This window comes from Haematobia irritans, chromosome 1 (genome assembly GCF_050003625.1).
Source record: "Haematobia irritans isolate KBUSLIRL chromosome 1, ASM5000362v1, whole genome shotgun sequence".
In the NCBI taxonomy this organism is placed as follows: Eukaryota; Metazoa; Arthropoda; class Insecta; order Diptera; family Muscidae; genus Haematobia; species Haematobia irritans.
Genome location: NC_134397.1, coordinates 136512804 through 136539091, shown reverse-complemented (window position 1 = coordinate 136539091; position 26288 = coordinate 136512804). Strand labels below are relative to the sequence as shown.

General features: G+C 35.3%; 4 protein-coding genes across 6 annotated transcripts in view; 2 read left to right on the top strand and 2 right to left on the bottom strand.

Annotated features, from left to right (window-relative positions):
• Positions 1–1299: 1299 nt before the first annotated feature.
• LOC142221879 (F-box only protein 9) lies at positions 1300–4890 on the top strand. The gene is made up of 2 exons (XM_075291736.1): positions 1300–2595; positions 4026–4890. The coding sequence occupies exons 1-2, from the start codon at positions 1847–1849 to the stop codon at positions 4717–4719; spliced, it is 1443 nt and encodes a 480-aa protein (XP_075147851.1). The 5' UTR covers positions 1300–1846; the 3' UTR covers positions 4720–4890.
• Positions 4891–11247: 6357 nt separating this feature from the next.
• On the bottom strand, positions 11248–14851 carry trus (programmed cell death 2 like trus). Its single transcript, XM_075291735.1, has 3 exons — positions 14618–14851; positions 13348–14510; positions 11248–13291 (listed from the first exon to the last, which is right to left on the bottom strand). Exons 1-3 carry the CDS (start codon positions 14723–14725, stop codon positions 13036–13038), a joined length of 1527 nt encoding a protein of 508 aa, XP_075147850.1. The 5' UTR covers positions 14726–14851; the 3' UTR covers positions 11248–13035.
• Positions 14852–15470: 619 nt separating this feature from the next.
• Positions 15471–22943, top strand: Cyfip (Cytoplasmic FMR1-interacting protein Sra-1). The gene is made up of 12 exons (XM_075291733.1): positions 15471–15568; positions 15720–16046; positions 16119–17282; positions 17399–18066; positions 18123–18296; positions 18361–18479; positions 20363–20475; positions 20538–20737; positions 20802–21337; positions 21404–21498; positions 21561–21947; positions 22017–22943. The coding sequence occupies exons 2-12, from the start codon at positions 15840–15842 to the stop codon at positions 22221–22223; spliced, it is 3870 nt and encodes a 1289-aa protein (XP_075147848.1). The 5' UTR covers positions 15471–15568; positions 15720–15839; the 3' UTR covers positions 22224–22943.
• A 2107-nt stretch (positions 22944–25050) lies between these two features.
• Nagk (N-acetylglucosamine kinase) overlaps positions 25051–26288 on the bottom strand; it is a 225954-nt gene continuing 224716 nt past the window's right edge. For all 3 annotated transcript variants that reach the window (XM_075291732.1, XM_075291730.1, XM_075291731.1), the window contains one exon: positions 25051–25853. In XM_075291732.1, coding sequence (XP_075147847.1) covers positions 25249–25853 — 605 coding nt within the window. In that variant the 3' untranslated portion in view covers positions 25051–25248. The remainder of the gene's footprint in view (positions 25854–26288) is intronic.

The following is a 26288-nucleotide window of genomic DNA, read 5'->3' as shown; positions in this document are numbered from 1 at the left end:
ATTACCCTAATCCTTTGAAAAAATGTTTGAAAAATTGTTGAAATTTAGCATTTAATTTAACAAACGTTTGTGTTTATTGGGTCATACCTGGAGAATTGTTCAAAGATGTCTTTAGTATCTTGACCTTCAACTTGGTTCCCAAAACATACAAGCATAAACTTTATGAATACGCAATGTTAAATGATATTTAAATATTTTGATCTTTTTTAATTGCATAGCTTGGTTTGTCTCTTTTTTATTTTAATATAGTAGAGTGTTACGCAAGGCATATTAATTAAAGGTAAAGTCACGAGCAAACGTGTGTACACCCCATGATATTTAGAAAGTCAAACTAAAATGGCAGGTCACTTAAGTTGACATTTTTTGTATGTGTAGTGTTGTTGTATTGTAATATTTATGTACACAAAGAATGTAAACAAACCTACTAAACGTAAACAAAGCCTTTGACAAGATGAATGTCGATATTAGTCACCTGATTGCATGACTTTACCTCTTTAATATGCCTTGAGTGTTACGAGTATGATTTTTTATGGTAGGAACTTTTATTTTATTTTATTTATTTAGTTTTACTTTTTCACATTTTTATTTATTTATTATAAGATTTAATCAAATTTTTATTTTGTTTAATGTTTATTGTTTTTGCTTTATGTAATTCTTTGTTCAATGCATATTTATTTATTTATATTTAGTTTTAATTTTATTTTTTTTTTTATACTACATAATATAGTTTTAAGAGCTTTTTATTTTTTATTGGAGTAGTAATGCTATTGCTCTCATTCTTGTAACGTTTTTAGGGCTCATAGACTTTGTTACATATATGTTGAAATAAATAAATAAATAAAAATAACATATTCCAGTCCCAAAATACCATGCACATCAGTTTTTAAACTGTATCAGGAACTGTTTTTGTTAATAGCTGGCGAAGAGCAATTTAACCGACTTCCATTCTTAACTTTGGTGGGTATTGTAGTCGTATTTGCCTCATATCGGCGTTCCTCGGATGAATTATCCACTTCACAATCACTCATAGGTGACGCAATTAAATTTGAACCTTCACTTTTCTCTGGATTTGAATTATTTTTTCATGCCAATTGAAAGAATAAATAATTGCCAATTTTACCAATGCCATTCGATTCTTTTATCAGCTGATTTTGACTTCTTAAAATTGTAAACAACATATTGAAATTTTTGTTTTGGTAATCGTGATTCAACCTCTTTATTCAGCCATGGTTGATACATTCCAATGCGGTCGTCAGCTGGCGCACCTCTCTGTCATGTCAACATTAACAGCTGATTCAAATACGCAAAAAATCTAACGTGGAAGGGCCCTTACTCTGCGTGTCCTTTCAAAACAAACAGAACAAGGTCATGGGAAACTATATAGGAAAAAGGGCCGGTGCTAAATATATGTAGAGAAATATTGTGCCATAAAATTTCGATTTATATTGCGAGAAAATGCAAATAAACCATTTGGAATCATAAAGGTCAACAAAAATTTCAACCTACAACAAAGTAGCTGTGAAATAAGCGACGAACTATATATTATCAAACTATCAGAAAATAATACAAGCATCTACTTTTGATCTTAAAAAACCGTGTATAGAAAAAAGAAAATCGAGTCTAAGTTTTTGGAAGCCTATGATGGCCACAAGCTACTACAGAAACTACAACATTTCTACAGTTTCCACGAAATTATTTCCCAGCAAGATTTTAACAACAATCCTCTATCAACATCAGTACGCCCCTCCTTTTATTATATGCCGATACACTGACCGTGAACTAGACGGCTTTGTGTCAGAAAAGTAAATTACCTTCTTCGCCAAGGTATAAAAATATCTTTACAAAAATGTCCGACCCAAGTGGAGAGGGTGTTGATTCGAACAACGCGGGCGGTGATGATGAATCACTGGAGTCTTCATTGGAGGCATTCCAATCAATGCCAAGGGACTTCAACGCCGCTTTAGATGACTTTCGGACTAATTGGCAAAAGGAATTACAACAAAAACAAGTTCCGGAAGATGAAACCCATTCAAATGACATGACAACAAAAGAGGCTGAAGATATTGTTAGTCCACTACCCGACACTACTATAGGGGCTGATCAGGAGGCACTAGCTAAAAACTATTTTCACAAAGCTGTGGAATTGGAAAAACGTGGTAAAGTTTACGATGCCATACCATTTTACCGTAAGGCAATGGCAATTGAACCTAATATTGAATTCACCTACTACGAGCACCAAAAACTTAAAAGCGCTGTGCAAACGAATGAATTGCGTACCAATATTGTCAGTACTCAAGAGGCTAAAGAAATAACAGACTATTCCGAAGAGGATCTTATCGATGATTTGTATGAGAAATTTCAAAATGATTTGTCCCGAAACCATCAGGGAAAATTAATTGTAAGCAGTCGTGATCCGGGCATTATTACAACTGAAAAGCATATTTCCGAATTGCCTTCTGAATTGTTGTTATACATAATGCGCTGGGTGGTCTCAAATCAATTGGATATGCGTTCACTAGAGCAGTGTGCTGCGGTATGCAAAGGAATGTATTTGGTTGCCCGAGATGAGGAAATATGGCGATCAGCTTGCGTAAAGTAAGTAGTACACCATTTATATTAGAGGTGTGCACGTGAGTAATATTTTACTCACGCTCACGCACACTCACGACGGAAAAATCTTACTCACGCACACTCACGCACGATATTGTTTGGTAGGACTCACGCACGATATTGTTTGGTAGAACTCACGCACACTCACGAAAAGAAAATTTGTATTCACGCACGAAAATGTCGTGACTCACGAAAAATACCGTGACTCATGAAAAATACCGTGACTCACGAAAAATATCGTGACTCGCGAAAAATATCGTGACTCACGCAAAATGTCGTGACTCACGAACAATTTTTTGAGTAATTTACCTTAGCGACGCGTCTGAAAACATGCGTTTTATGTTGGTGAGCAGGATTATTTTCGTGAGCGTAAATCTTTACTCACGCACACTCACGAAGATAATATTTTCGTGACTCACGCTCACGCACGACATTTTGGTTTGTTAATCACGCTCACGCACACTCACGCCGTTGCCATGAGCGTGACTCACGACACACGCGTGAGTCACGACAATTACGTGTCTCGTGCACACCTCTAATTTATATACAGGGGGGTTGTTTATTAAAAAGTTTCAAAAATGTTGTATTAACGGAAAAGTACAGTAAATTGGCCATTTAGTATATTACAGTTGTCATCAATTGGGAGACCAAAGGTCATGATTTTACAGTATTCCGCATAATATACAAAAGGTGCCCGCACATACATCTTCAACATTAATCTTTGGGTCCTGTAGTACCGTTAGTGGAAACCGAATAAGATTAAGATCTTGAACTACTGCAGATGGTGACACATATCGTTGAGTGTAGTCCGATACTATTCGTATCTTGATGAATCAACGCCCATTTGATGCATTTACCAATTTCGTGTCTAGCCATGTACAGTCGCCATCTGAAGGACTCTGCTGAACTATAGTCGAAATTTTCTCCTACGTATATCTAAATTCCCCAACAAACCGAATACTCTCTCACATCCGATTCTAATTTCTTTTTTGTTTTGGTATAGTAACGGCCAAGGCTGACTCACTAATGGTGCTATCGAATCGCACCTCGTTATACCTTTAGTTCTCTAAAAGTGTAATATTGCAACCATCATTTTGGTCGGAGCAGAATCACGTATTGTACCTCATTTCGCTTATTACAGTTGTTGGAGTTCCACGATCGTTGTATTTCGATACTTCGTCACACGCGGTTCGGTATCTGGCTAAAGGCATTAGCGCCCTTCCCCTGTAGGTTACAAAAATTATTTTGATACCCTCTGCGTTAGAGTAAATTCTTTAGCTACATTGTTCACTGTCGGCTTTATTTGATGTCAATGGCCCGGCGGAGTTTTTAAAGCTGGGTCGCTATCATCTTCCTCCGACGATTTTCAATGACCAAGTTATGATTGATATCGATATTGTTTTTAAATTTTATAGGGTATGGGGACACAATGTTGGAACTCTCACACACTCAGATGCAGAGAAATCAGACCCAATGGAAAATCAATGTGCTATAATACCGAAATATTGCAGTTGGAGACAAATGTTTATAGATCGTGAAAGAGTTTTATTCAATGGTTGTTACATTAGCAAAACTACCTACATACGCATGGGTGAGAATAGTTTCCAAGATCAATACTATCGCCCTGTACAGTTGGTCGAATACTATCGCTATATACGTTTTCTACCGGATGGCACGGTTTTGATGATGACAAGTGCTGACGAGCCTCAGCAGGGTGTCACCAGATTGAAAAATTTGCAGCAATTACGTCCAGATACATTAAAAGGTCATTATCGCCTATTTGGTAGCACAATTACTGTGATGTTGGCAAAGCAGCAATCAAAATTCATAAGTAATCCCACGGGAGGAACTTACAACCGCCACAGGCGAGGAAGTTCTGTGTACGATGAGACGGCTTACAATAGTACCAAATATTGTATTGAGTTTCGTATAATGAGTAACTCGAAGCGTAAGTTTGTTCAACTTGTGTGGTTGCACTATTCTATAATCCAAATACGTAATAAGCACGAAACTACATCTGAATTTGATTTAACACCCTCTAAATATCCACCTCTGAGATTTTCACCGGTGCGAAGTTATCATTTGGATGCTGATGCTCCTCTTATTTGAATGGTGAAGCCATAACAACAAACGTGATTTGGTTACGTATTTTACTACCTACATATATATCTTTATAAACTAGTTGTCGCTGTAATGACAAAAAATGTAAATTTCCTAATAAATATGTATAAATACCTACACCATTAACTATTAATAAAATTGCAATGGTTGAAGATTGAATATTTTATGAAGACTTTTATTTTTGAACTGGAAAAACTGGTATATCTTCTCCGGAAGTGAATATTGCTATCCGAAGGTGTTTCAGGGCCAGACGATACTTTGGTATACCACGGTATTCACATTTTATTTCTATGGAAAATTTTGTCAAATTTTTTATACCCTGCGCCACACTGTGGAACAGGGTATTATAAGTTAGTGCATATGTTTGCAACACCCAAAAGGAGAAGATATATAAAGGGTGATTCTTTTGAGGTTAGGATTTTCATGCATTAGTATTTGACAGATCACGTGGGATTTCAGACATGGTGTCAAAGAGAAAGATGCTCAGTATGCTTTGACATTTCATCATGAATAGACTTACGATCTGCCACAACGTCGAATTTTCAGTGAATGGGCCCTAGAAAAGTTGGCAGAAAATCCGCTTTTTTATCGACAAATTTTGTTCAGCGATGAGGCTCATTTCTGGTTGAATGGCTACGTAAATAAGCAAAATTGCCGCATTTGGAGTGAAGAGCAACCAGAAGCCGTTCAAAAACTGCCCATGCATCCCGAAAAATGCACTGTTTGGTGTGGTTTGTACGCTGGTGGAATCATTGGACCGTATTTTTTCAAAGATGCTGTTGGACGCAACGTTACGGTGAATGGCGATCGCTATCGTTCGATGCTAACAAACTTTTTGTTGCCAAAAATGGAAGAACTGAACTTGGTTGACATGTGGTTTCAACAAGATGGCGCTACATGCCACACAGCTCGCGATTCTATGGCCATTTTGAGGGAAAACTTCGGAGAACAATTCATCTCAAGAAATGGACCGGTAAGTTGGCCACCAAGATCATGCGATTTGACGCCTTTAGACTATTTTTTGTGGGGCTACGTCAAGTCTAAAGTCTACAGAAATAAGCCAGCAACTATTCCAGCTTTGGAAGACAACATTTCCGAAGAAATTCGGGCTATTCCGGCCGAAATGCTCGAAAAAGTTGCCCAAAATTGGACTTTCCGAATGGACCACCTAAGACGCAGCCGCGGTTAACATTTAAATGAAATTATCTTCAAAAAGTAAATGTCATGGACCAATCTAACGTTTCAAATAAAGAACCGATGAGATTTTGCAAATTTTATGCGTTTTTTTTTTTTTTTAAAAGTTATCAAGCTCTTAACAAATCACCTTTTACATGGTGTCTTTGGCAAAAATGCTCAGGGTGGGCTCAGACCAGAACCCTATTGATTTTGGAAGAAATCGGTTCAGATTTAGATATTGCTCCCATATATATATTTCGCCCGATATGGACTTATATGGCCCCAGAAGCCAGAGTTTTACACTAATTCGCTTAAAATTTTGCACAAGAAGAACAATTAGTACTATAGTCAAGTGTGCCAAATTTTATTGAAATCGGTTCAGATTTAGATATAACTCCCATATATATCTTTCGCCCGATATGGACTAAAACGGTCCCAGAAGCCAGAGTTTTACCCCAATTTGGTTGAAATTTTGCACTAGGAGTACAATTAGTAGTGTAGTCAAGTGTGCCAAATTTTATTGAAATCGGTTCAGATTTAGATATATCTCCCATATATATCGTTCGCCCGATTTACACTCATATGACAACAGTGGCCAATCTTTTACTCCGATTTAATTGTAATTTTGCACAGGGAGTAGAATTAGCATTGCATCTATGCGTGCCAAATTTGGTTGAAATCGGTTCAGATTTAGATATATATCCTATATAAAGCTTTCGCCCGATTTACACTCATATGACCACAATGGCCAATTTTTTGCTCCGATTTAGTTGAAATTTTGCACAGGGAGTAGAATTAGCATTGTAGCTATACGTGTCAAATTTGGTTGAAATCGGTTCAGATTTAGATATATCTCCCATATATAGCTTTCGCCCGATTTACACTCATATGACGACAGAAGCCAATTTTTAACTCCGATTTAGTTGAAATTTTGCACAGGGAGTAGAATTAGCATTGTCAAATTTGGTTGAAATCGGTTCAGATTTAGATATAGCTCCCATATATATGTTTTTCTGATTTCGACAAAAATAGTCAAAATACCAACATTTTCCTTGTAAAATCGCCACTGCTTAGTCGAAAAGTTGTAAAAATGACTATAATTTTCCTAAACTTCTAATACATATATATCGAGCGATAAATCATAAATAAACTTTTGCGAAGTTTCCTTAAGATTGCTTCAGATTTAAATGTTTCCCATATTTTTTTTACTAACATTGTGTTCCGCCCTAGTGCATTAGCTGACTTAAATTTTGAGTCTATAGATTTTGTAGAAGTCTATCAAATTCTGTCCAGATCGAGTGATATTTAAATGTATGTATTTGGGACAAACAATTATATATACCCCCAACATATCTGACGGATGTGATATGGTATCCAAAATTTAGATCTACAAAGTGGTGCAGGGTATAATATAGTCGGCCCCGCCCGACTTTAGACTTTCCTTACTTGTTTTTCTATAGAAAACGTTTTCAAAATTTTATTTCTATAAAAAATTTTGCCAATTTTTTTTTTCTATAGAAAATTTTATTTCTATGGAAAATTTTATCAAAATTTTATTTCTTTACAATATTTTTTCAAAATTTTACTTCTATAGAAAACGTTGTCAAAATTTTATTTCTATAGAAAATTTTGCCAACATTTTATTTCTATAGAAAATTTTGCCAAAATTTTATTTCTATAGAAAATTTTGCCAAAATTTTATTTCTATAAAAATTTTGCCAAAACTTAATTTCTATAAAAAAATTTGTCAACATTTTATTTCTATAGAATGTTTTAGAACTCTTCGGAAATAAGAAAAAAATTAAGAAGAAACAAAATGTTGTGAATGAAGATCAGTGGTGCCAACTATTTTTGACTGAAAATCGTCAATTTTAAAAATATTTTTCGTCAAAATCGTCACCTATAAACCAGCTGAAAAAAAGATTTAGAAACAAAATAAAAGTTGTATTCAAACATCTGAGGCATACATATACTGTATACACAATAAAGTTGTAATATAAAAAAGTGTTTAATTCATTTTAGTTACATGAACAATGCCGTTTAAATCTCTAATTAAGTCATATAGTTTCCAGTTTATTAAACGACGATTTAGACAGAAAAAAGTCCTATTCTCCAAGCGATTTTAAATCCTTATTACTTGCTCATGTATAATTTTTATTATTATTACTATTATCGGTAATGAATAAATAAATAAGGCGACTTTAACTAAACTGGCTTCATAGCAATCAGAAATATTTAGCTTTAAATAGTTTTTAGACAAATGAATACCTTGCAATGTTAAAGTTTCAAAGGGATTCCGAATTTTAGGTTTATTTATATTGATTGCTTTGAAATTTCTTTCTACATTGGATACGGCTACATATAAATTGTCATATTATTGAGATTCAAAATAACTTGTTTACATTACAACTTATGAAAATCGTCGACTTATAACTACATCACTTTGAAAAATCGTCAAATCGACATAAAAATCCTTAAAAGGAAACACTTGAGTCGAGCATTTTAAAAAATCGTCATCTCATAACTACGTTGTTTAAAATCGTCGTAAAATCGTCAGAGGCCGCTGATGAAGATTAAAATGAAATATGAAATCAAAACATTTTTAATTAATGTTTGAAGGTTTATACTTATCGGCCTATTCTAATTTTTTGACTGGTTACATTCAAGTTAAAATGTACACGGTAAATGCGGCAATAACACGGTCATTATCTTCCCGAAATTCGGAACAAAGTCTTCTGTTCTTTCACACCATTTTTATGGGTGAAAGTATCAAAGTTAGTATGATTGATGTGGGATGTCATATAGTTACCTCCGGCAAAGAAAAAGAAATATTAAAAATTCTTGTTCATGATAAACAAGTGATCGTATTATTTGCGTTTATTTATCATCAAAAAACGAGCGTAAACTCTTATAGCTCTCCCCATATTAAAACTAAAAATAAATTATTCCTGATTTGCAATCTATAATATTACACTAAATACTTGTATTTAATTTATAGTTGTTTTTTGCTCTCTGTTTTGTTTTCGAATATTTCATTTTTATTAAAAACTACACTAAAGCATAAATATTATTTTTTTGTTTTGAAATTGAAAGGATCACATTGTGTTCATTAAAAGAAGGATAAATATAGTATGTAGTTAAGAGTCAAGGACAGATTAACTTATAGCCTAAAATTGATATATGAAGAAATAATATTAATTTTTTTATAATAAATTAAGTAAATGCTTTGATGAATAGAGCTTTATTACTTTATATTTTATTCTTTGAGTATATTTGTTAAAAATTGGACTGGAATTGACCAAGCTACGATACTAACCATTCATAATGTTAATCGTGTTTCATTCGTTTTAAAATTCTTACATTACATTACATTATTCATTTAAAATCAATCTCTTATAAATATGTTAATGTTTCCGTTTGATTGAAGCCGTTTTGTTATTTAATATTATATTAGGGGACAGAGTTATAGTATTTTACTATTATTCATGCATTCAAAATAGATAACATTTTTACGAACCGTTCCCAATCCCCGGCCTATATTACTGTGCGTGCACTAAAATGTATATGTTATGAAGCCAAGTGTTTCCATATAGCTTTGACTAGCAGAATCGAATGCTAGGTTACGACATTCTCGAAGAAGACTTTAACAGTTAAGAAACCTAATATCATCTTGGTGTTGAATTAACAATGTGTGGAAAACAATTAATGCGTAAAAACAGCTCCCTTGAATGCCCCTTAATCGCAGCACTTTGGTTTGGGTAAAGTGCAATGATTTTTTAAAAAAAGCAATTCATTTAGGTTAAAGGCCGGTATGCACCTCTCGCGAAATTTTCGGTAGCAAATAAGTCTACAACAAAAAACGGGCTGTGTATAGAGTGTAGAGAAGCATAATGCACACAAATTTTAAACCAGCAAATCGCTTTTAAAAATTGTTAATATTTCTTCCAAATAAATTGTTGATTACACACACAATGACTGTAATAAATGTTTGCTGCCATGATTTGTAACATCTCTCCAAAATATGCTTTTGATAACCCTGTTAAGGTGAGTACTATGTTCGAGTTTTTCACCAAAACACTAAATTAAAAGTGCAAAAATATATATGAAGACGCTAACATTTTTATCAAGTCTCTGCAAATTATGGATGGAAAAGATCCAAGGAATTGATTGCAAATAATTATATATTTCTATATTAGTTAATTAAAAAAAGTAACCGTGCAAACAAGCTGCTTTTCAGCTTGAAAACGGAACATAGTACTCAGCTTTATGAACAAAAATTTTCATTAGAGGTGCGTACCAGCTTACACCCAAAGAAATTTGTTAGTAGGGACAGCAGAAAAGTCTGCTAAACAGCAGAAAGTCTGCTGAAAAAGGGACAGCAGTCACTGTTTGCTGAAATAGCAAACATTTTCTGCTATTTTTGAAGCTGGATTACGCTAAAACATGTCTTATTTTGTCTAAAACAAATAAAAATGCAAACTTAGGATCCAACCTAATCAACTTAAGAGCTATCCTAATCAACTTAGGTGCTATCCTAATCATGACCAAAAATCTGAATATTTATCGAATTGAGGCATAAAATGTTTGCTGATCGTATTTAGGAGCTTGTAAGTATATTACAGTGCAAAAATATACCAAAAACTACTTTGGTTCTTAAATATGCTTTGGGGAAAAATTTATAACATAAACATTTTATAAATTGTTGTTCATTTGGTCCTGAAGTACAAAAATATAACAGCAGACATCGACTGCTGTTTTTAGCAGACTGTTTTCTATGAGTGTACGAAATTGATCGCTACCGAAAACTTCGTTAGCATAAATGGCAATGCATTTCTTATGGGAACGAATTAAAAAAATAATTAAATTAAAAAATTAATTGATACTATTAATTTTTGTTCCAATTAAAAAATGAAATTTAATTGCGAAGCTATTATTAGTATATATAATAATAGTATACTAATAATAGCTCCGCGCGTGCACCCTATAATTTTTGAAAATTATCACACAGTTTTACAGCAAGTCGTTCGTACGCTCCAAAACGCTAGCAAACGTGACCGGAGAGATATCAAATAATTACGAACAAATCCTATATGCATTATATTTCGTAATGTCAATTAGAAGTGTATTAAATTATTAGTACCTCTCTTTAATAATTCATAGTAATAATCCGTTAATTCAGAAGTTAAGTTTCCTGTATCAACAGTTTTTATTTGCTGCAATAGCAGATATTTTTTGTACGTTTAGTATGTGTGCTGTTGTACCACTCGAGATTTCCTTCCTTTTCTCAGCAGAGAAAAAAGTACTAAAAAAACAAACTATTATTACCGAAGTGCAAGTGCAGCAGCCTCAATTCCTATTTATCTGTGATTGATACAAGCGTAGCTGACGTGTTTCCCCATCTGTAATCAAGGGTCACATGACACTCGTCACCTTTTCGCTTGCCCAGCTAAGCCTACCCGTCTCACCACAAGATCACTGTGGACACACCCCATCCTTGTCGCAGAGTTCCTTATTTTGGCTACTAATTGAACTACCAAAGCATAGAACAAAATGGATGAAACTACATTAAAAACTGTTACAACATCCGCGCAAAAGTAACTATTGCCTTCATGGCTTCATTCAACTTTGGACTTTTTGCCAATTCGGCAGTTATATTGTTCAAAAATTAAAATATGGTCCAAAGTGGCAAGAACACATCTGTTTCATCAGTTCTCTTTATTGGATTGAAATAAGTAGTTGATTCCAATTTGGATAGAATTTTCCATTTTTTCTTAAGCATCATAAAAACAGTTTCTGATAAATACCATAGTTCTACCAATACACTCTAAACATGTTGTTATTCATTATAGTAAAAATGTTTGCTAAAACAGCAGTTTTTGTCTGTTGTAAAAGGGAAAGCAGCAAAGATTTTTTTTGGATGAAATAGCAAACAAATATTTCTGAATTAGCGAACCTGTTTGCTAACATTTTTGAAAAACATCTCTGCTGAAATATCACAGTGCATTAGTAGAAATAGCTGATATTTCTTATACTGACGACAACCTTTGTCATTTTCTAATTGAAATAACATCAGGCTTGAGCTTTTAGGATGCAGGACAAATACTTTTGCTGGCCACATTTTCATAGATTGTTTTTGTTTTAAAACTACTACTAAAATAGCAGTTTTATCTGCTGAAAAACAGCAGTCAGTGTTTGCTATTAATAGCCGTCTTCTATGGGTGTACTATGGTACATTTCTCTTATACACATTGTACACCACATCGTCCTTAGACGCATCATAGATAAAAAACTATGAAGTTAAACAAAAAGATGATAAACAAAAGCAAAACAAATTTCAAAAATTTTAGAAATATTTAAGAAGTAGAGACATGAGGAATCAATAAATCTTTTTGCTTAAAATTATCGAAAATTCCATATTTTAAAAATTTGAAAATTGACAGAAGGCAAATTTTCCAAAACCTATGAATATCAAATTTTCGAAAAATGTAGAAAAAAATTGGAAGAAATATATTTTGGTGGTACGAGCAATTTTTTATGTCTGTTAAGTTCATTAGGAGACACTGTCATGTTCCTGGAACATTGGTACCAATATATGGAAAAAAGTTACGATTAAAATATAAGAATTACTGCATGATATATCACAATACTGGGAATCAAGCATATATAAAGCGTGGAAAGTGTAATTTTGTAAAGACAAATTGCAATTCCTTATGTCTCAAACATTTTACGGGTGATACATGATTCAAACTAGCATTAAAAGTTTATAACATTGGAATATGGGGTCATATACATTTTTAAAAGTGCATTTTCACACACAATATAATTCGTCACTCCTAAAAGGTATATCGCTAATATATGATTTTATCGGAGATTAAGAAAACTATACTTACATACATAAATACTATGTATTAATTAATTCATTTTTTGTATCTATATAACATTAATTCTCTTATTCAATCCTTGAGTGTCATTTGAGAAATGTGTTGGGGGTAGATATATTTCGGGAATAGTCGATCTATAGTTCAGTTTAAAAGTTGACTTTGGTTAAGTGGACATTTTGCCATTCGCTTGTTTTAGTAATATTCTTGAATTTATATATCACTTTTTGTAGTAAGTTTCTATTATCATCTACTTTTCAGCCTGGACCAAGACTTTTTCGTAGCGCATTTTATCCGGAGTATCCCAACAGCTTTTCAAGCAAGTAAAAACTAAAACGTTTCCGAATTCTAATGGAGCATTCTCATTGCTTTGTTGCATTTTTAATTTCGGTATTAATGTTGATAAAATTTGCACTTCACAAATTGTGTCCCCATTGCAGTTGGGACATTTGGGTGTAGGCTCTTGCAATGGGGCAATAAGTAATGGTAACGTATCACGCGAATATCTAAAATATTGAGTCATAAGATATTCAATAGGACTTTTGTTTTATTACCATCTTACCTTAGAATTTGTCCTGGATTTTTTTGAATGGTACTTAGAAAATAATGGAACATTAAATCTCCGTGCGCTGGTATGGCTTTCTCGTAACCTTCCTGATCTTCTGGAGTCCCAGCTCCAGCAACAACACCAACTTCACCCGATCCAGATGCACCACTGACACTGGCACTGCCTGGTGATAAAGCTGTTTCATCCTGCTTCTTGTATTCCTGATATAATTCTCGTATATGTTCGGATGAAAGAGAGCCACCGTAGGAATCGTATTCCTTATTTGATGCATTTGATTCCAGATCGACTGCTATGAAATACGATTTAATTGTGAGATCAGATAATTTAGCTAATGGCCCCAAGGCGGCTGGTGTAGGGGTATGCTTCATTAAGGCTATTAAATCACGTTCAGGTTTTTGAGGAGTTTCAACAAGAACAACATCCGTCTCTGGTCCTTCGATTTCCGCACAAATAACTGCGGATGCCCCACTACAGGCGTAATTTCCCTCATTTTCTGGACATGCTGCCGCTATGCCCCCACCCTCACCAGCAACAGCTCCACAATTGGCATTGGGATCTTCGGAAATATTTTGGGGAGCTCGTACATCCATTTGATTAAAACTTAAGATGAAATCGTTATCCATAGAATTGCTTTCATCTTCCTCATCGTCATTTGATAAAGGGCGGTCATCTTCTTCCTCATCGTCGTTCGCCTCCAAATGGTGATGTACTGACAAAGGTAAATTGATATCTTTGGGATTGATCACATTGCCATTTTCTTCATTGGGCTCATTACATTCATCTGCCTCCGTATCCATTTGTTCAATTGCCTCTTTGACCACAACTTCATCTGCAATTCCCCAATCGTCAGCTCCACTGCACCACGATAGTTTCGTAGTTGTTGCCTGTTTGGCATCCTTCTTTTTCTTTTGCTTGCCATTTTTTGGAGAAGCCACGACTTTTATAATTTCACTGTGATCCGGTGTCTCTAAGTGTTGCGTTCGAACACACAACCAACTCTTGGAATTCTGCGAGCATATTGGATTCAAACAGGCAAACATATACAAAGAACGATGGAATTGTGACATATCCAGGGGGGCATACAATTGCACCACTAAAGGTCTTGGAGCCGCACATAAAGGACAAGGAGGTATTTTGATATCACCATTTGGCCAATCCTATAACGCAGGTGGTAGGCAAGTGGAAATCAATTATTCAGTATATTTTTGGTACCACCCCATTAAACACACAAAAATTACTATAGACTAACACATTTTACACTTACGGGAGTTCCACCGATTTTGTTAATCGTGCTATTTAATAAAGATGAATGTTTGTCGTTTATTTCTTCGTCCTCATAGCCCAGATAGACGGTGCTCTTATTTTTGGCCATTGCGGTAAGTAACTCTCGAACAATTTCAGTTAAAATATTAATTTTTTTTCTAAATCTCAATAGATCAATAAATGAAAAAGTCTGCTGGCTGTATATTCCAATCTATCAAGAAGAATGGCGCTGTCGTCAATGCGGTGACAGACAAAACTAAAATCATAGACATCTGTCAAACATGCAACATTACCATTTAAACGAGGCGTGAGTCATGCGTCATTCAATTTCAGTGAATTTATATAAATTTGAATTCAAATGTATTTATGAATTCAATAAATTAAAACAAAGGCAATAAGAGCCCCTTCAATATGTTAGACAAAGTGCATTTTAAGTAAGGATGTCATTCGTAATTAATCCCGTCCCGAAACCCCAGGATTTTTGGGAATGGATTTAACCCGAATCCCGGGAAATTTTAATTTGGACCCCGGGATTTTTCAGGATTCCGAAAAAATAATCTAAAATTTGTAGCTTTTTAAGATTCTTTACTAATAAATTGGTGTCTTCATTCAGTATAAACGACCCTTAGACCATTGTCGACTGTGAGAGATGTCTTTCAACTCAAAAAAATACGGGGATTCAATATTTTGAAATCCCGGATCCCGGGATTTATAAAAATCGATCCCGAATGACAGCCCTAATTTTAAGAGTCCATTTAGAAATCTCTATACACTGCGTGGAAGGCCAACGCTTTCATTTAGACTTTCTACACTGTCCGCGCGACGTAGTCTAGGACGGGACATACAGATTGACATTTCTATGCGGGTGTATGTGTGCAGAAGAAAAAATGAAGAAAGCAACCGATAATTTGTCATCAAAATAAGATCAAATAGTTTATATTTCTTAAAAAAAGTGAGCAAAATTAATTAAATTTCTAACAGTGAATTATTTAGAACATATATTTGCCAAGGACAATGAAATATATTCTGTGCAAAACAAATATATACCAATTTTATTAGAATTTGTGCCAGACCCACCCATAAGAATTTTTGCTTCATTGCAGGTTTCTGTGTCATTTCTTTTTTTTGAGGTGGAGCTTGAAACCCCAAAAGGGGCCAACAAGATAAACAACTGTCAAGTGAAATTTTCTTAATGAGATAATTTTATAAACAGAACCAAAAAAATGACGGAAAAAATTACTCTTGCGGATGCCTTATCCAATGTTGAGGTTTTGGACGAATTATCTCTACCCGATGAGCAGCCCTGTATTGAAGCCCAACCATGTTCGGTGATATATAAGGCAAATTTCGATACGAATTTCGAAGATCGCAATGGCTTTGTAACTGGTATTGCCAAATATATTGAAGAAGCTACTACTCATGCCAATCTGGTAAGTTCTACTAGTTCTTGGTAATGTCATTTGTTTAAATTCTCATTTGTTTAAATTCTCTTTTTATTGCAGAATATTTTGCTTGACGAGGGGCAAAAGCACTCGGTTATGTTATATACATGGCGATGCTGCTCCAGGGCTATTCCTCAACCCAAATCCAACGAACAACCGAATAGGGTAGAGATTTATGAAAAAACTGTGGAGGTATTAGCACCGGAAGTGAATAAACTCTTAAATTTCATGTATTTCCAACGCAAAGCCATTGAAGCATTTTCCGGTGAAGTTAAACGTCTTTGCCATACGGAAAAACGTAAAGATTTTGTATCCGAAGCCTATCTATTGACATTGGGAAGGTTCATCAATATGTTTGCCGTTTTGGATGAATTGAAGAATATGAAATCAAGTGTGAAAAACGATTATAGTACATACCGTAGAGCAGCACAATTTCTAAAGGTCATGTCGGATTCGCATACACTGCAGGAGTCACAAAATTTATCCATGTTTTTGGCCACTCAAAATAAAATCCGTGATACAGTAAAAGATACATTGGAGAAAATTATTGGATACGAGGACCTACTCTCAGATGTGGTCAACATTTGTGTCCATATGTTTGAGACGAAAATGTATTTGACACCTGAAGAGAAACACATGTTGGTAAAGGTTATGGGCTTTGGCCTCTTTCTTATGGATAGTGATGCTTGCAACATCAATAAATTGGATCAGAAAAAGAAAATACGTCTCGATCGCATAGATCGAATATTCAAGAATTTAGAAGTGGTGCCACTATTTGGTGATATGCAAATTGCACCATTCAATTACATCAAGAGAAGCAAACACTATGATCCCAGCAAATGGCCTTTGTCAAGTTCAAATGCTGCCAGCCCACAAGCAGATCTTATGGTACACTTACCACAAATACGTGAAGACCATGTGAAATACATATCGGAATTGGCTCGTTATACTAACGAGGTTACCACAACGGTTAAAGAAAATCCATCAGATGCAGAGAATAGAGCCACCTCGGACTTAGCATTACGTGGCTTGCAGCTATTGTCCGAGTGGACAAGTGTTGTTACAGAGCTGTACTCATGGAAGCTTTTACATCCTACAGATCATCATCAGAATAAAGAGTGCCCTGTAGAGGCGGAAGAATATGAAAGAGCTACACGTTACAATTATACATCAGAAGAGAAGTTTGCATTGATTGAAGTGATTGCAATGATCAAGGGTTTACAGGTTAGTAAAGGAGGAAACAATCCAATTGTTTTCTATAAGTGAAATTGTCTATGGAAAAGCAAATAATTAATTTTTGATTTTTTTTACTTCACTCGTATATTGTCATATTATAATAGGTACTCATGGCCCGTATTGAGACTGTGCTGTGTGAGGCTATACGCCGTAATATCTACTCGGAATTGCAAGATTTTGTGCAACTTACGTTGCGAGAGCCTTTGCGAAAAGCTGTCAAGAATAAGAAAGATCTTATACGAAGTATAATTATGTCTGTGCGAGAAACTGCAGCAGATTGGCAAAAGGGGTTTGAACCAACAGATGATCCCGTAATTAAGGGTAAAAAAGATCCTGATGGAGGTTTCCGCATACATGTACCACGTCTAAATGTTGGCCCGTCTTCCACACAATTGTATATGGTTCGGACCATGTTGGAATCACTTATTGCCGATAAGTCCGGAGGGAAGAGAACACTAAGAAAAGACATTGATGGCAATTGTCTAATGCAAATTGACACATTCCACAAAACGTCATTCTATTGGAGTTATCTCTTGAATTTCAGCGATACTTTACAAAAGTGTTGTGATCTTTCACAATTGTGGTATCGTGAATTCTATTTGGAAATGACTATGGGTCGTAAGGTGAACAAGTGTATGGTTAGACATCAACACAACGAAGAATGTAAGGATCTAATTACCATGGAAAAGCGTATACAATTTCCCATTGAAATGTCTATGCCTTGGATATTAACTGATCATATTTTACAAACAAAGGAACCCTCAATGATGGAGTAAGTATATGCCAAAATGCTGATTGTATACAAATTCTCTAATTAATTAATTACAGATTTGTTTTATATCCTTTGGATTTATATAACGACTCGGCCCATTATGCTTTAACTGTATTCCGTAAACAATTTTTGTATGACGAAGTTGAGGCAGAAGTTAATTTGTGTTTCGATCAATTTGTTTATAAGTTAAGTGAACAAATATTTGCTCACTATAAACAATTAGCCGGAAGGTATGTACTTCCTCAAAAGTATATATAGAAATTTATATAAAATAATTATCTTTGTTTTTTCTAGCATTTTCTTGGATAAACGTTTTCGTTTGGAATGTGAAGTATTGGGTTTTAATTTCCAATCCTATCCTCGTAATAATCGTTATGAAACTTTACTAAAACAACGACATGTGCAATTATTGGGTAAGTATTTCACGAAAAACAAAGTATTCGCTTAAACTACGCAATGTCGCGCATATTTTTTGCCGTATCACTATAGTTTATGATTTTGGGGGAACAAAAGTTGAAAAAAGATTTTCCGCAAAACGAATTTTTGTCAACAAAAAATCGGTCTGGATTTTTCAAATTCGTTTTGGAATTAGAGCCGATATTTCATTTACGCACATTCACGAAGAAATATTTTTACTCACGCTTGACATGTTGGCAGGAATTCGCGCTCACGCACATTCACGAAATGAAATGTCATACTCACGCACGAATAACGTTTAAAACCTCACACCCACTTACGATTCACGATAATTCTCGTGATTCACGAAAAATTTCGGGACTCGACAATTCTCGTGACTCACGGCAATATTCGTGGCACAACAATTCGCATTATTCACGAAGTAATAATGCGAATCGCAATGGAACGAACCATTAGAAAATTTACAATACGGTTCACCAGCGCTCCATCAAACAATGGACGCTATTGAAATCTTAATCATGAGCATGAATTTAATCGTGAATGTGAATTTGTTCGTGAGCGTGATTTTTGATCGTAAATATAATCGTGAACATGAATTGTACCGTGAATAAGAATTATATCACGAGTTCGAATTTAATCGTGAACGTGAATTTTTTCGTGGGCGCACCACATTCAGGAACAGAATTTGAAGTTAACTCACGTTCACGCACGACATATTTTTATTTTTTACCATTCACTCACATTCACGAGCTTTACTTTAAATTTCATTCACCACTCATGTGATTCACGCGTGTCATGAAAATTTCGATATTTCAATATTTCTATTATTCGAAAATCGAATTATAAATAAGTCGAATATGTAAAAAGTGCCAAGACGCCTTTTTTAGATGATAAATTTGACTATTTGGCTTTTATTTCAAAATCGACTCGATGCTAGAAATCGAAGAGCTCGGTATCTAAATACCTGGTAAGAGCATTCCAATGTCCAAACGGTGTTACCGTTGTGTCACTTTAGTGGCAAATTTGCAATTTTTTTAAATCCCAGTTTCGATCGAACACCAAAAGGTTTCCGTGACTTATATCCTCTCAGTGACATTTTGAGTGCTCCAAAAGCTTCCTAAAATAACGGTCTGCCTATCCTAACCAAACCTCACCAATGCAGCTTTGTTGGAGGGAGGTGACCACCGACTCTTAAGTGAAAAAAAGATCCGACTTTACCTCTTATTAAAAATATATTTTCTTGTGCATTGCAAAATATACCTCTGTGGTGACAATAACCAACTCATTCGACTGATATGAGAAATGGGGAAATGGAGTCTTACGGGGCCAATCAGGAAAATGAAGTGGATGCGGCCCAACTTGACCGTTGTGAAGCTTGAAACTCCGAACTTGTTTGTAAAAGTATCTGATGATTCGAAACCCATCAATGGAGTTTTAGAGGTATTTGTAGGATATTCGTAGTTCCATGAAATGATATAAAAGTCATGAGTTAAATTTTTGTGGTGATTATGTTTTCGTGGCAGTCACAACTAGACTTCTTATTCATTGTAAAGCCAGCTCTTTTTTTAAGTTGCCTAAAAATCGAAAAATCGATCTAATATTCGGACAAGTCTATATCTATATCAAATCAAAATTCGACTATTCATAAAAACCCCCAAAACAAGAAATAGTATTTTTTTTTTTTTAAATATTAAGAAGGAAAAAGTTCAAATGTCGACATAACTTCTTTTAATCCAATGTGGGCTTATTGTGATCCTTCATATGCCCTCAAATGTGTTCAAAGTTTTAGTCATAGGTTGATTCCGTAAGAAAATGATTTAAATTAAAAAATATACTGTCTTTTTAACAAATTAATAAAGTGTTTTCTTAATTTCTCTAGGTCGATCAATTGATTTGAATAAGTTAATAACCCAACGTATCAATGCAAATATGCACAAGAGTATTGAACTTGCTATAAGTCGATTTGAAGGAAATGATATTACTGGTATTGTGGTAAGTTCGAATCATGTAAATTGAATTTTAATATTCTGATAAATTGAATAAAATAATTGCAGGAACTTGAAGGTCTACTGGAATGTAATCGGATTTGCCACAAATTATTGAGTAAATATTTGGCTTTGGATAATTTTGAATCAATGGTTAAAGAAGCAAATCACAATGTGTTGGCTCCTTATGGACGTATAACGTTACATGTATTTGTTGAATTGAATTATGATTTTTTGGTTAATTATTGCTATAATGCCGCTACTAACCGGTAAGTTTTGAAAAAATCACAGTAAAAGTTTGCTATGGGCTCATAATATCTTTTTCTAACACAGATTTGTTCGAAGCAAAGTAAATTTGGCTTCTTCTCAACCCATGCAACGGGAAAAACCTCCACAAATGTCTCATTACTATTTGTGGGGATCGAAACAATTGAATGCGGCTTACTCAACACAATATGGTCAATACACTGGTTTTGTGGGTGCCCCACATTTCCATGCCATGTGTCGATTGTTAGGTTATCAAGGCATTGCTGTAGTCATGGATATTATACTCAAAGATATTGTAAAGCCTTTGATTCAAGGCTCTCTTTTACAATTCACCAAAACATTAATGAGTGCTATGCCTAAGTCTTGTAAACTACCACGTTGTGAATATGGATCACCGGGTGTATTGAGCTATTATCAGGCTCATTTGACCGATATAGTCCAGTATCCGGACACAAAGACGGAATTGTTTCAATCATTTCGGGAATTTGGTAATTGTATTATTTTCTGTTTATTGATAGAGCAAGCATTGTCACAAGAGGAAGTATGTGATTTGTTGCATGCTGCTTTGTTCCAGAATATATTTCCAAGACCGTTTTGCAAAGGTAAGTGGTCTTTGTTAAAATTAAAAATAAAATATAATAATTAAATATTATTGTTTTCTGTTGTAGAAAACGAAAAACCTGAAGCCAAACAAAAGCGTTTAGAGGCTCAATTTGCTAATTTGCAAATTGTCTCCAATGTTGAAAAATTGGGAACTGCTAAGGTAAGTAAATCCAAAATGTCTGCGAAAGGATTTTATATAGCCAACTCTTGTTTTATTTTTAGCAAGCAATGATTGCCCGCGAAGGTGATCTATTGACACGTGAACGTCTCTGCTGTGGTCTTAGTATTTTCGAAGTAATTTTAAATCGTATTAAGAGTTATTTAGATGATCCGGTGTGGACAGGTCCAGCACCAGCCAATGGCATAATACATGTTGATGAATGTTCCGAATTTCATCGATTATGGTCAGCTTTACAATTTGTCTATTGTATTCCTGTACGTGGAACAGAATACACAATAGAAGAATTATTTGGAGAAGGCCTAAATTGGGCCGGATGCGCTATGATTGTTCTGTTAGGACAACAGAGAAGATTTGAAGCTCTTGATTTTTGTTATCATATTTTAAGGGTCCAACGTGTCGATGGCAAAGATGAAGATGTCAAAGGAATTGTAAGTTGATATCACCTAAACATGTTAGATAAACCAAAAATAATACCCTTGATTTTTCTCATATGACAGAAACTTAAACGTATGGTAGATCGCATACGACGCTTCCAGGTATTGAATTCCCAAATTTTTGCTGTTCTAAATAAATATTTGAAGGGCAGTGATGTGGAGGGCTCGAATGTTGAACATGTCCGTTGTTTCCCTCCTCCTCAACATCCTTCGGTTATATCTTCACATTACCAGGATCCCAATAAACTACGTCAGAGTATGAACAATTAGGACAAAGAAATAACACTGATGTGAGAGCAATTTACAAAACCAACAAAAAATATTTAAACACACGTATGATTAATATTTATTAGTATAACTCTAATTATAATCAACAACAAAATTCTTCTTAGCCAGTATAGATATTAGATATTCGTTTTTTTTCTTGTTTAATTTTCTTTAAGTACACAACAAACATTCAATGCAACCACAAGTATTTTATTTCAAACTATATATTTAGTTGAAAGATTTCTATTGGCATTTTATTAAAAATTTAAGTGAATTACCTGCATAATGATTCCTTTACAATCACCACAAAACCGAAACAAACAAACACCTGTATGAAGAGGCCAAAGATCATAGTTCGTTTATATTGCTTGTTTTTTTTTTCTCCCTTATAGTTTGGCTTTCAATTAAAGAGGTCAATACTCTTGCAAGACATTTAAATAAAACAGTATTCTAAGATGTGCGAGTACTTTTTGACTTGCATTTACGAAAGACACTAGAATCACCAAAACCCACAAAGCACAATAAATTAATGGAATTGCATTTTCTCCAGTTTTTCTTTTTAAATATTCAATGGTATTTGGATACACATACATTCATATATATTACATACATACATATATATAAATATAATAATTATAATGCGAATATTATTATAATGGCGACCAGCTAAAGGAATACATTTTTCAATAAATACATTTTGATATTTGTAGCGAAATATGGAAATGTGCATTTTTATTTCATGTTCGCATTTCTGTCGATCCAATCTGACATTCGTTTGAAAATAAATAAGAAACAGATCACCGCTTCAGTGAGCTCCCGCCCCCTCCCATGTCCAAAATGATAAGAGGTAGTTCGAGTCCTCATCAACGCAGCAGCCGCTCGTTTTATACCAGTTGGTCGAATTGCCCAGATGAACGCCGTCGTACTAATCCTGCTGATTCTAGAATCAGCCTGGCAATACAAAAGTGGATTGTAGGCGTTACTGCGCTGGACGGTGGTGAAGACTGATGCGATGCTGACGATGATAATGCTGGCTGGTGACAATGTTGAAACGGCGCGTTGCTGATGGTGTCGAGCTGACTGGATTCGTGAACGGGGATGGCGATGGGTCGGCCAACTGGTGTTCGTGAACGAGGATGACGATGGTGTCGTGCCGACGGTGTTTGTGTACGGGGTTAGTGATGGTGTCGAGTCGACTGGTGCTCGTGATGGTGTCGTGTCGGTTCGGTTTCTGTAAAGAGAAGAGGGACAGGAGAGGGTTCGGCTATACTAGTACTTGAGTGATGCGAACGAATCGCGTAAGCAGTCGAACTGCGTAAGCGAACGAAACGCGTTAGCAGGCGAACCGCGTAAGCAGCCGAACTGCGTAAGCGAACGAATCGCGTAAGCGGACTATGGGTGCTAGTGTAGCTTGGGGGAAGAAGGTGGTGGTTTATCGCATTATGTATAGTCGGGATGCGAACGAATCGCGTTAAGATGAATCAGGTACTGCTATCGGAAGTTCGGCTGCGGTCGGTGCCACTCACTTTACTAGTTAAACTTCGGGTGATCATCTCATCGTCCAGACAAACCCGCATTCTTAATTCGGCAGTGACCGCAACCAAATGAGAATTCCCTTCTCTCGCCTGTAGCCTGTAGGCACTACTCCCCCAGCCTTGTGTAGATTGTTCCAGCTACCAACCATTAACATGGATTCCGAAAAGTACATAGTACGATGTCTGCTTTGCATGTCATTTCAGCATAGACCTTGTAGACTGATGTCTCCGGCACTGCTCAATCTCTACCTGTCCTCTATTCTACCCCCTACTGACGGCGTCGGGATTGTATCATATGCGGACGATTGTACAAGCATGGCACTCGGCACATTGTCGATGACATATAAGAACGATTAAACGTCAGAGTCGATGCCGAAATAGTTTCGACTATAAGTTTCCCCAAGATTCTCGGGGTCACATTCGACAGCCTTTTCCCATACCACTGCAATTTGTGATAAGCTCCGCGGTAGAAACAAGGTCCTTAAGTCACGTGCCGGGTGTCGATAAAGAAACCAGGCAATTGGCCGGTCAGTGGTAAACTATGCAGCGGCAGTGGAATAAAAATCGAAATGACGCCTTACAACCTCAGTGAATCCAAAAACCCTCCGTGCATAGACAAAGTTACATGTTGTCAAAGCAGTATCTTTTGGTTTTGTTATCGCAGCGTTGGATGGTTACTGCGATAACAATCTTGTGGATAGAAAACCACCGCCGAGGATGGTAGGGGTTGATCTTCACCGAGATCCAGCACTGCAACAGAGAACCTCTTTATCCGGTAGCATACCAGGCAAGGCTAATTAATATTCATGAGAATACTGTAGCTGAAGCGGTGAGAAGCTCCAATGGTAATCCTGTTCTCGGAATCCTACCACCGCCTATAGCACTGGAGGAATGGGACCTCCCACGGCGGATAAGATCGCTCCATCAGACGAGTGCAGCCTCCTCAATTCCTTCCTATAAGTGATAGCAGCGTAACTGACGTGTCCCATACTGTAGCTGAAGTGGTGAAAAGCTCCAAGGGTAATCCTGATTTCAGAATCCTACCACCGTCCATAGCACTGGAGGAATGAGATCTCCCGCGGCAGATTAGGGTAGTTTTGCCCCCTCAGGCGAGTGCAGCCTTCCCAATTCCTACCTAACAGTGATTGATAGCGGCGGAGCTGAGGTGTTTCCCAATTGTATTATTGCATGGACCTCCTTCAATTCTGCCTGTCCTATGATCATATTTTCATGCTTACTTCAATAGAACAGAAGAAACGTGAAATCAAAATCGATCTCGAAATTAAACACTTCGATTTAAATTTGTAATATTTGTATATTTTTGCTAAAATTTATTTCAACATGATCATATTACATATAAAAAGTGTACGTATATTTATGGGGAAGAATATGGATTGTATTGAAGGTACTACAGATTAATGTAGGGGTATATGTTATGTTTGGAATGATTTGGAAGACAGGCTAATGTTATCTAATAAAAACCACCAATAATGCTATTTTGTATTGGAACATCCATTTGTTTTAGCAGATCCATTTAATGATCCATTTGTGTGTAACTCCTTGTATTGGAACATAACATCAAAATTATCGGAATAATTACGTGGCAAAGGAAAACCAATACCATCGGCTCCAAGATAACAAGCTCCATAAGCCATACTCTTTGTAATACGCAATAATTTTAATCCAAAGGGTATTTTATGTTTTCCCAAAGTTCCGACGAAACCATCTTTTAGCAAAGGCCAGCTAAACCATACTGATCCCACACAAGCAATACTCAGATAGCCGGTCTTAACCAAATCATCATGAACCTTTGGCAATAATGCCTGAATACTGCGTGCTAGATGACATCCAGCTTCATGAAATAGAAATTTGGCCAATTCATCTCCTTGTTCGGCGGCATGTGAAAGTTTCTTACATAAACTGGCATAAAATGGTTTATCAAATTTGCCATAACAATGAGACAGTAGATCGAGACGATTTTGGATATTAAAATGTTCCTCAATCAGCTTCCAAACAAGTTGTATGGGATAGGGAGATTTTTCGAAATTGTCCATATCGTCAAAGACGATTTTCATAGCACGATGAGATATATACCAGGCTGAAAATGAAGAAAAAGTCAGTGGTTAACTAAATGATAAATTCACAAAAAAATCACAAAAATTGTTCCAATTAAAGACTTGAGTTTAAAAAATATTCAATTAAAAATTTAATTGATTCAACAATTTTTTAATTGAAACAAATATCAATCACAAAAATTATTTTTTATCGGATCAATCAATTTGTTAATTGACTTTTTTTAATTGATACTATCATTTCTGAGATTGAAGACATTTCAATTAAAAATTTATTAATTGGATCAATTAATTTCGTGATTGAACACAAAAAATATTTTTTGTGTGTTATAACTTAAAACAAATAAAAAAAAATATTCACAGATAAATGTCTGTTGCATATTGCAAATATTTATTTTGTTTTAGTTAATTTTATAACCTTTTTAAGAAATTTCCCTCAGTCCAAAGAAATTTTCCTTATT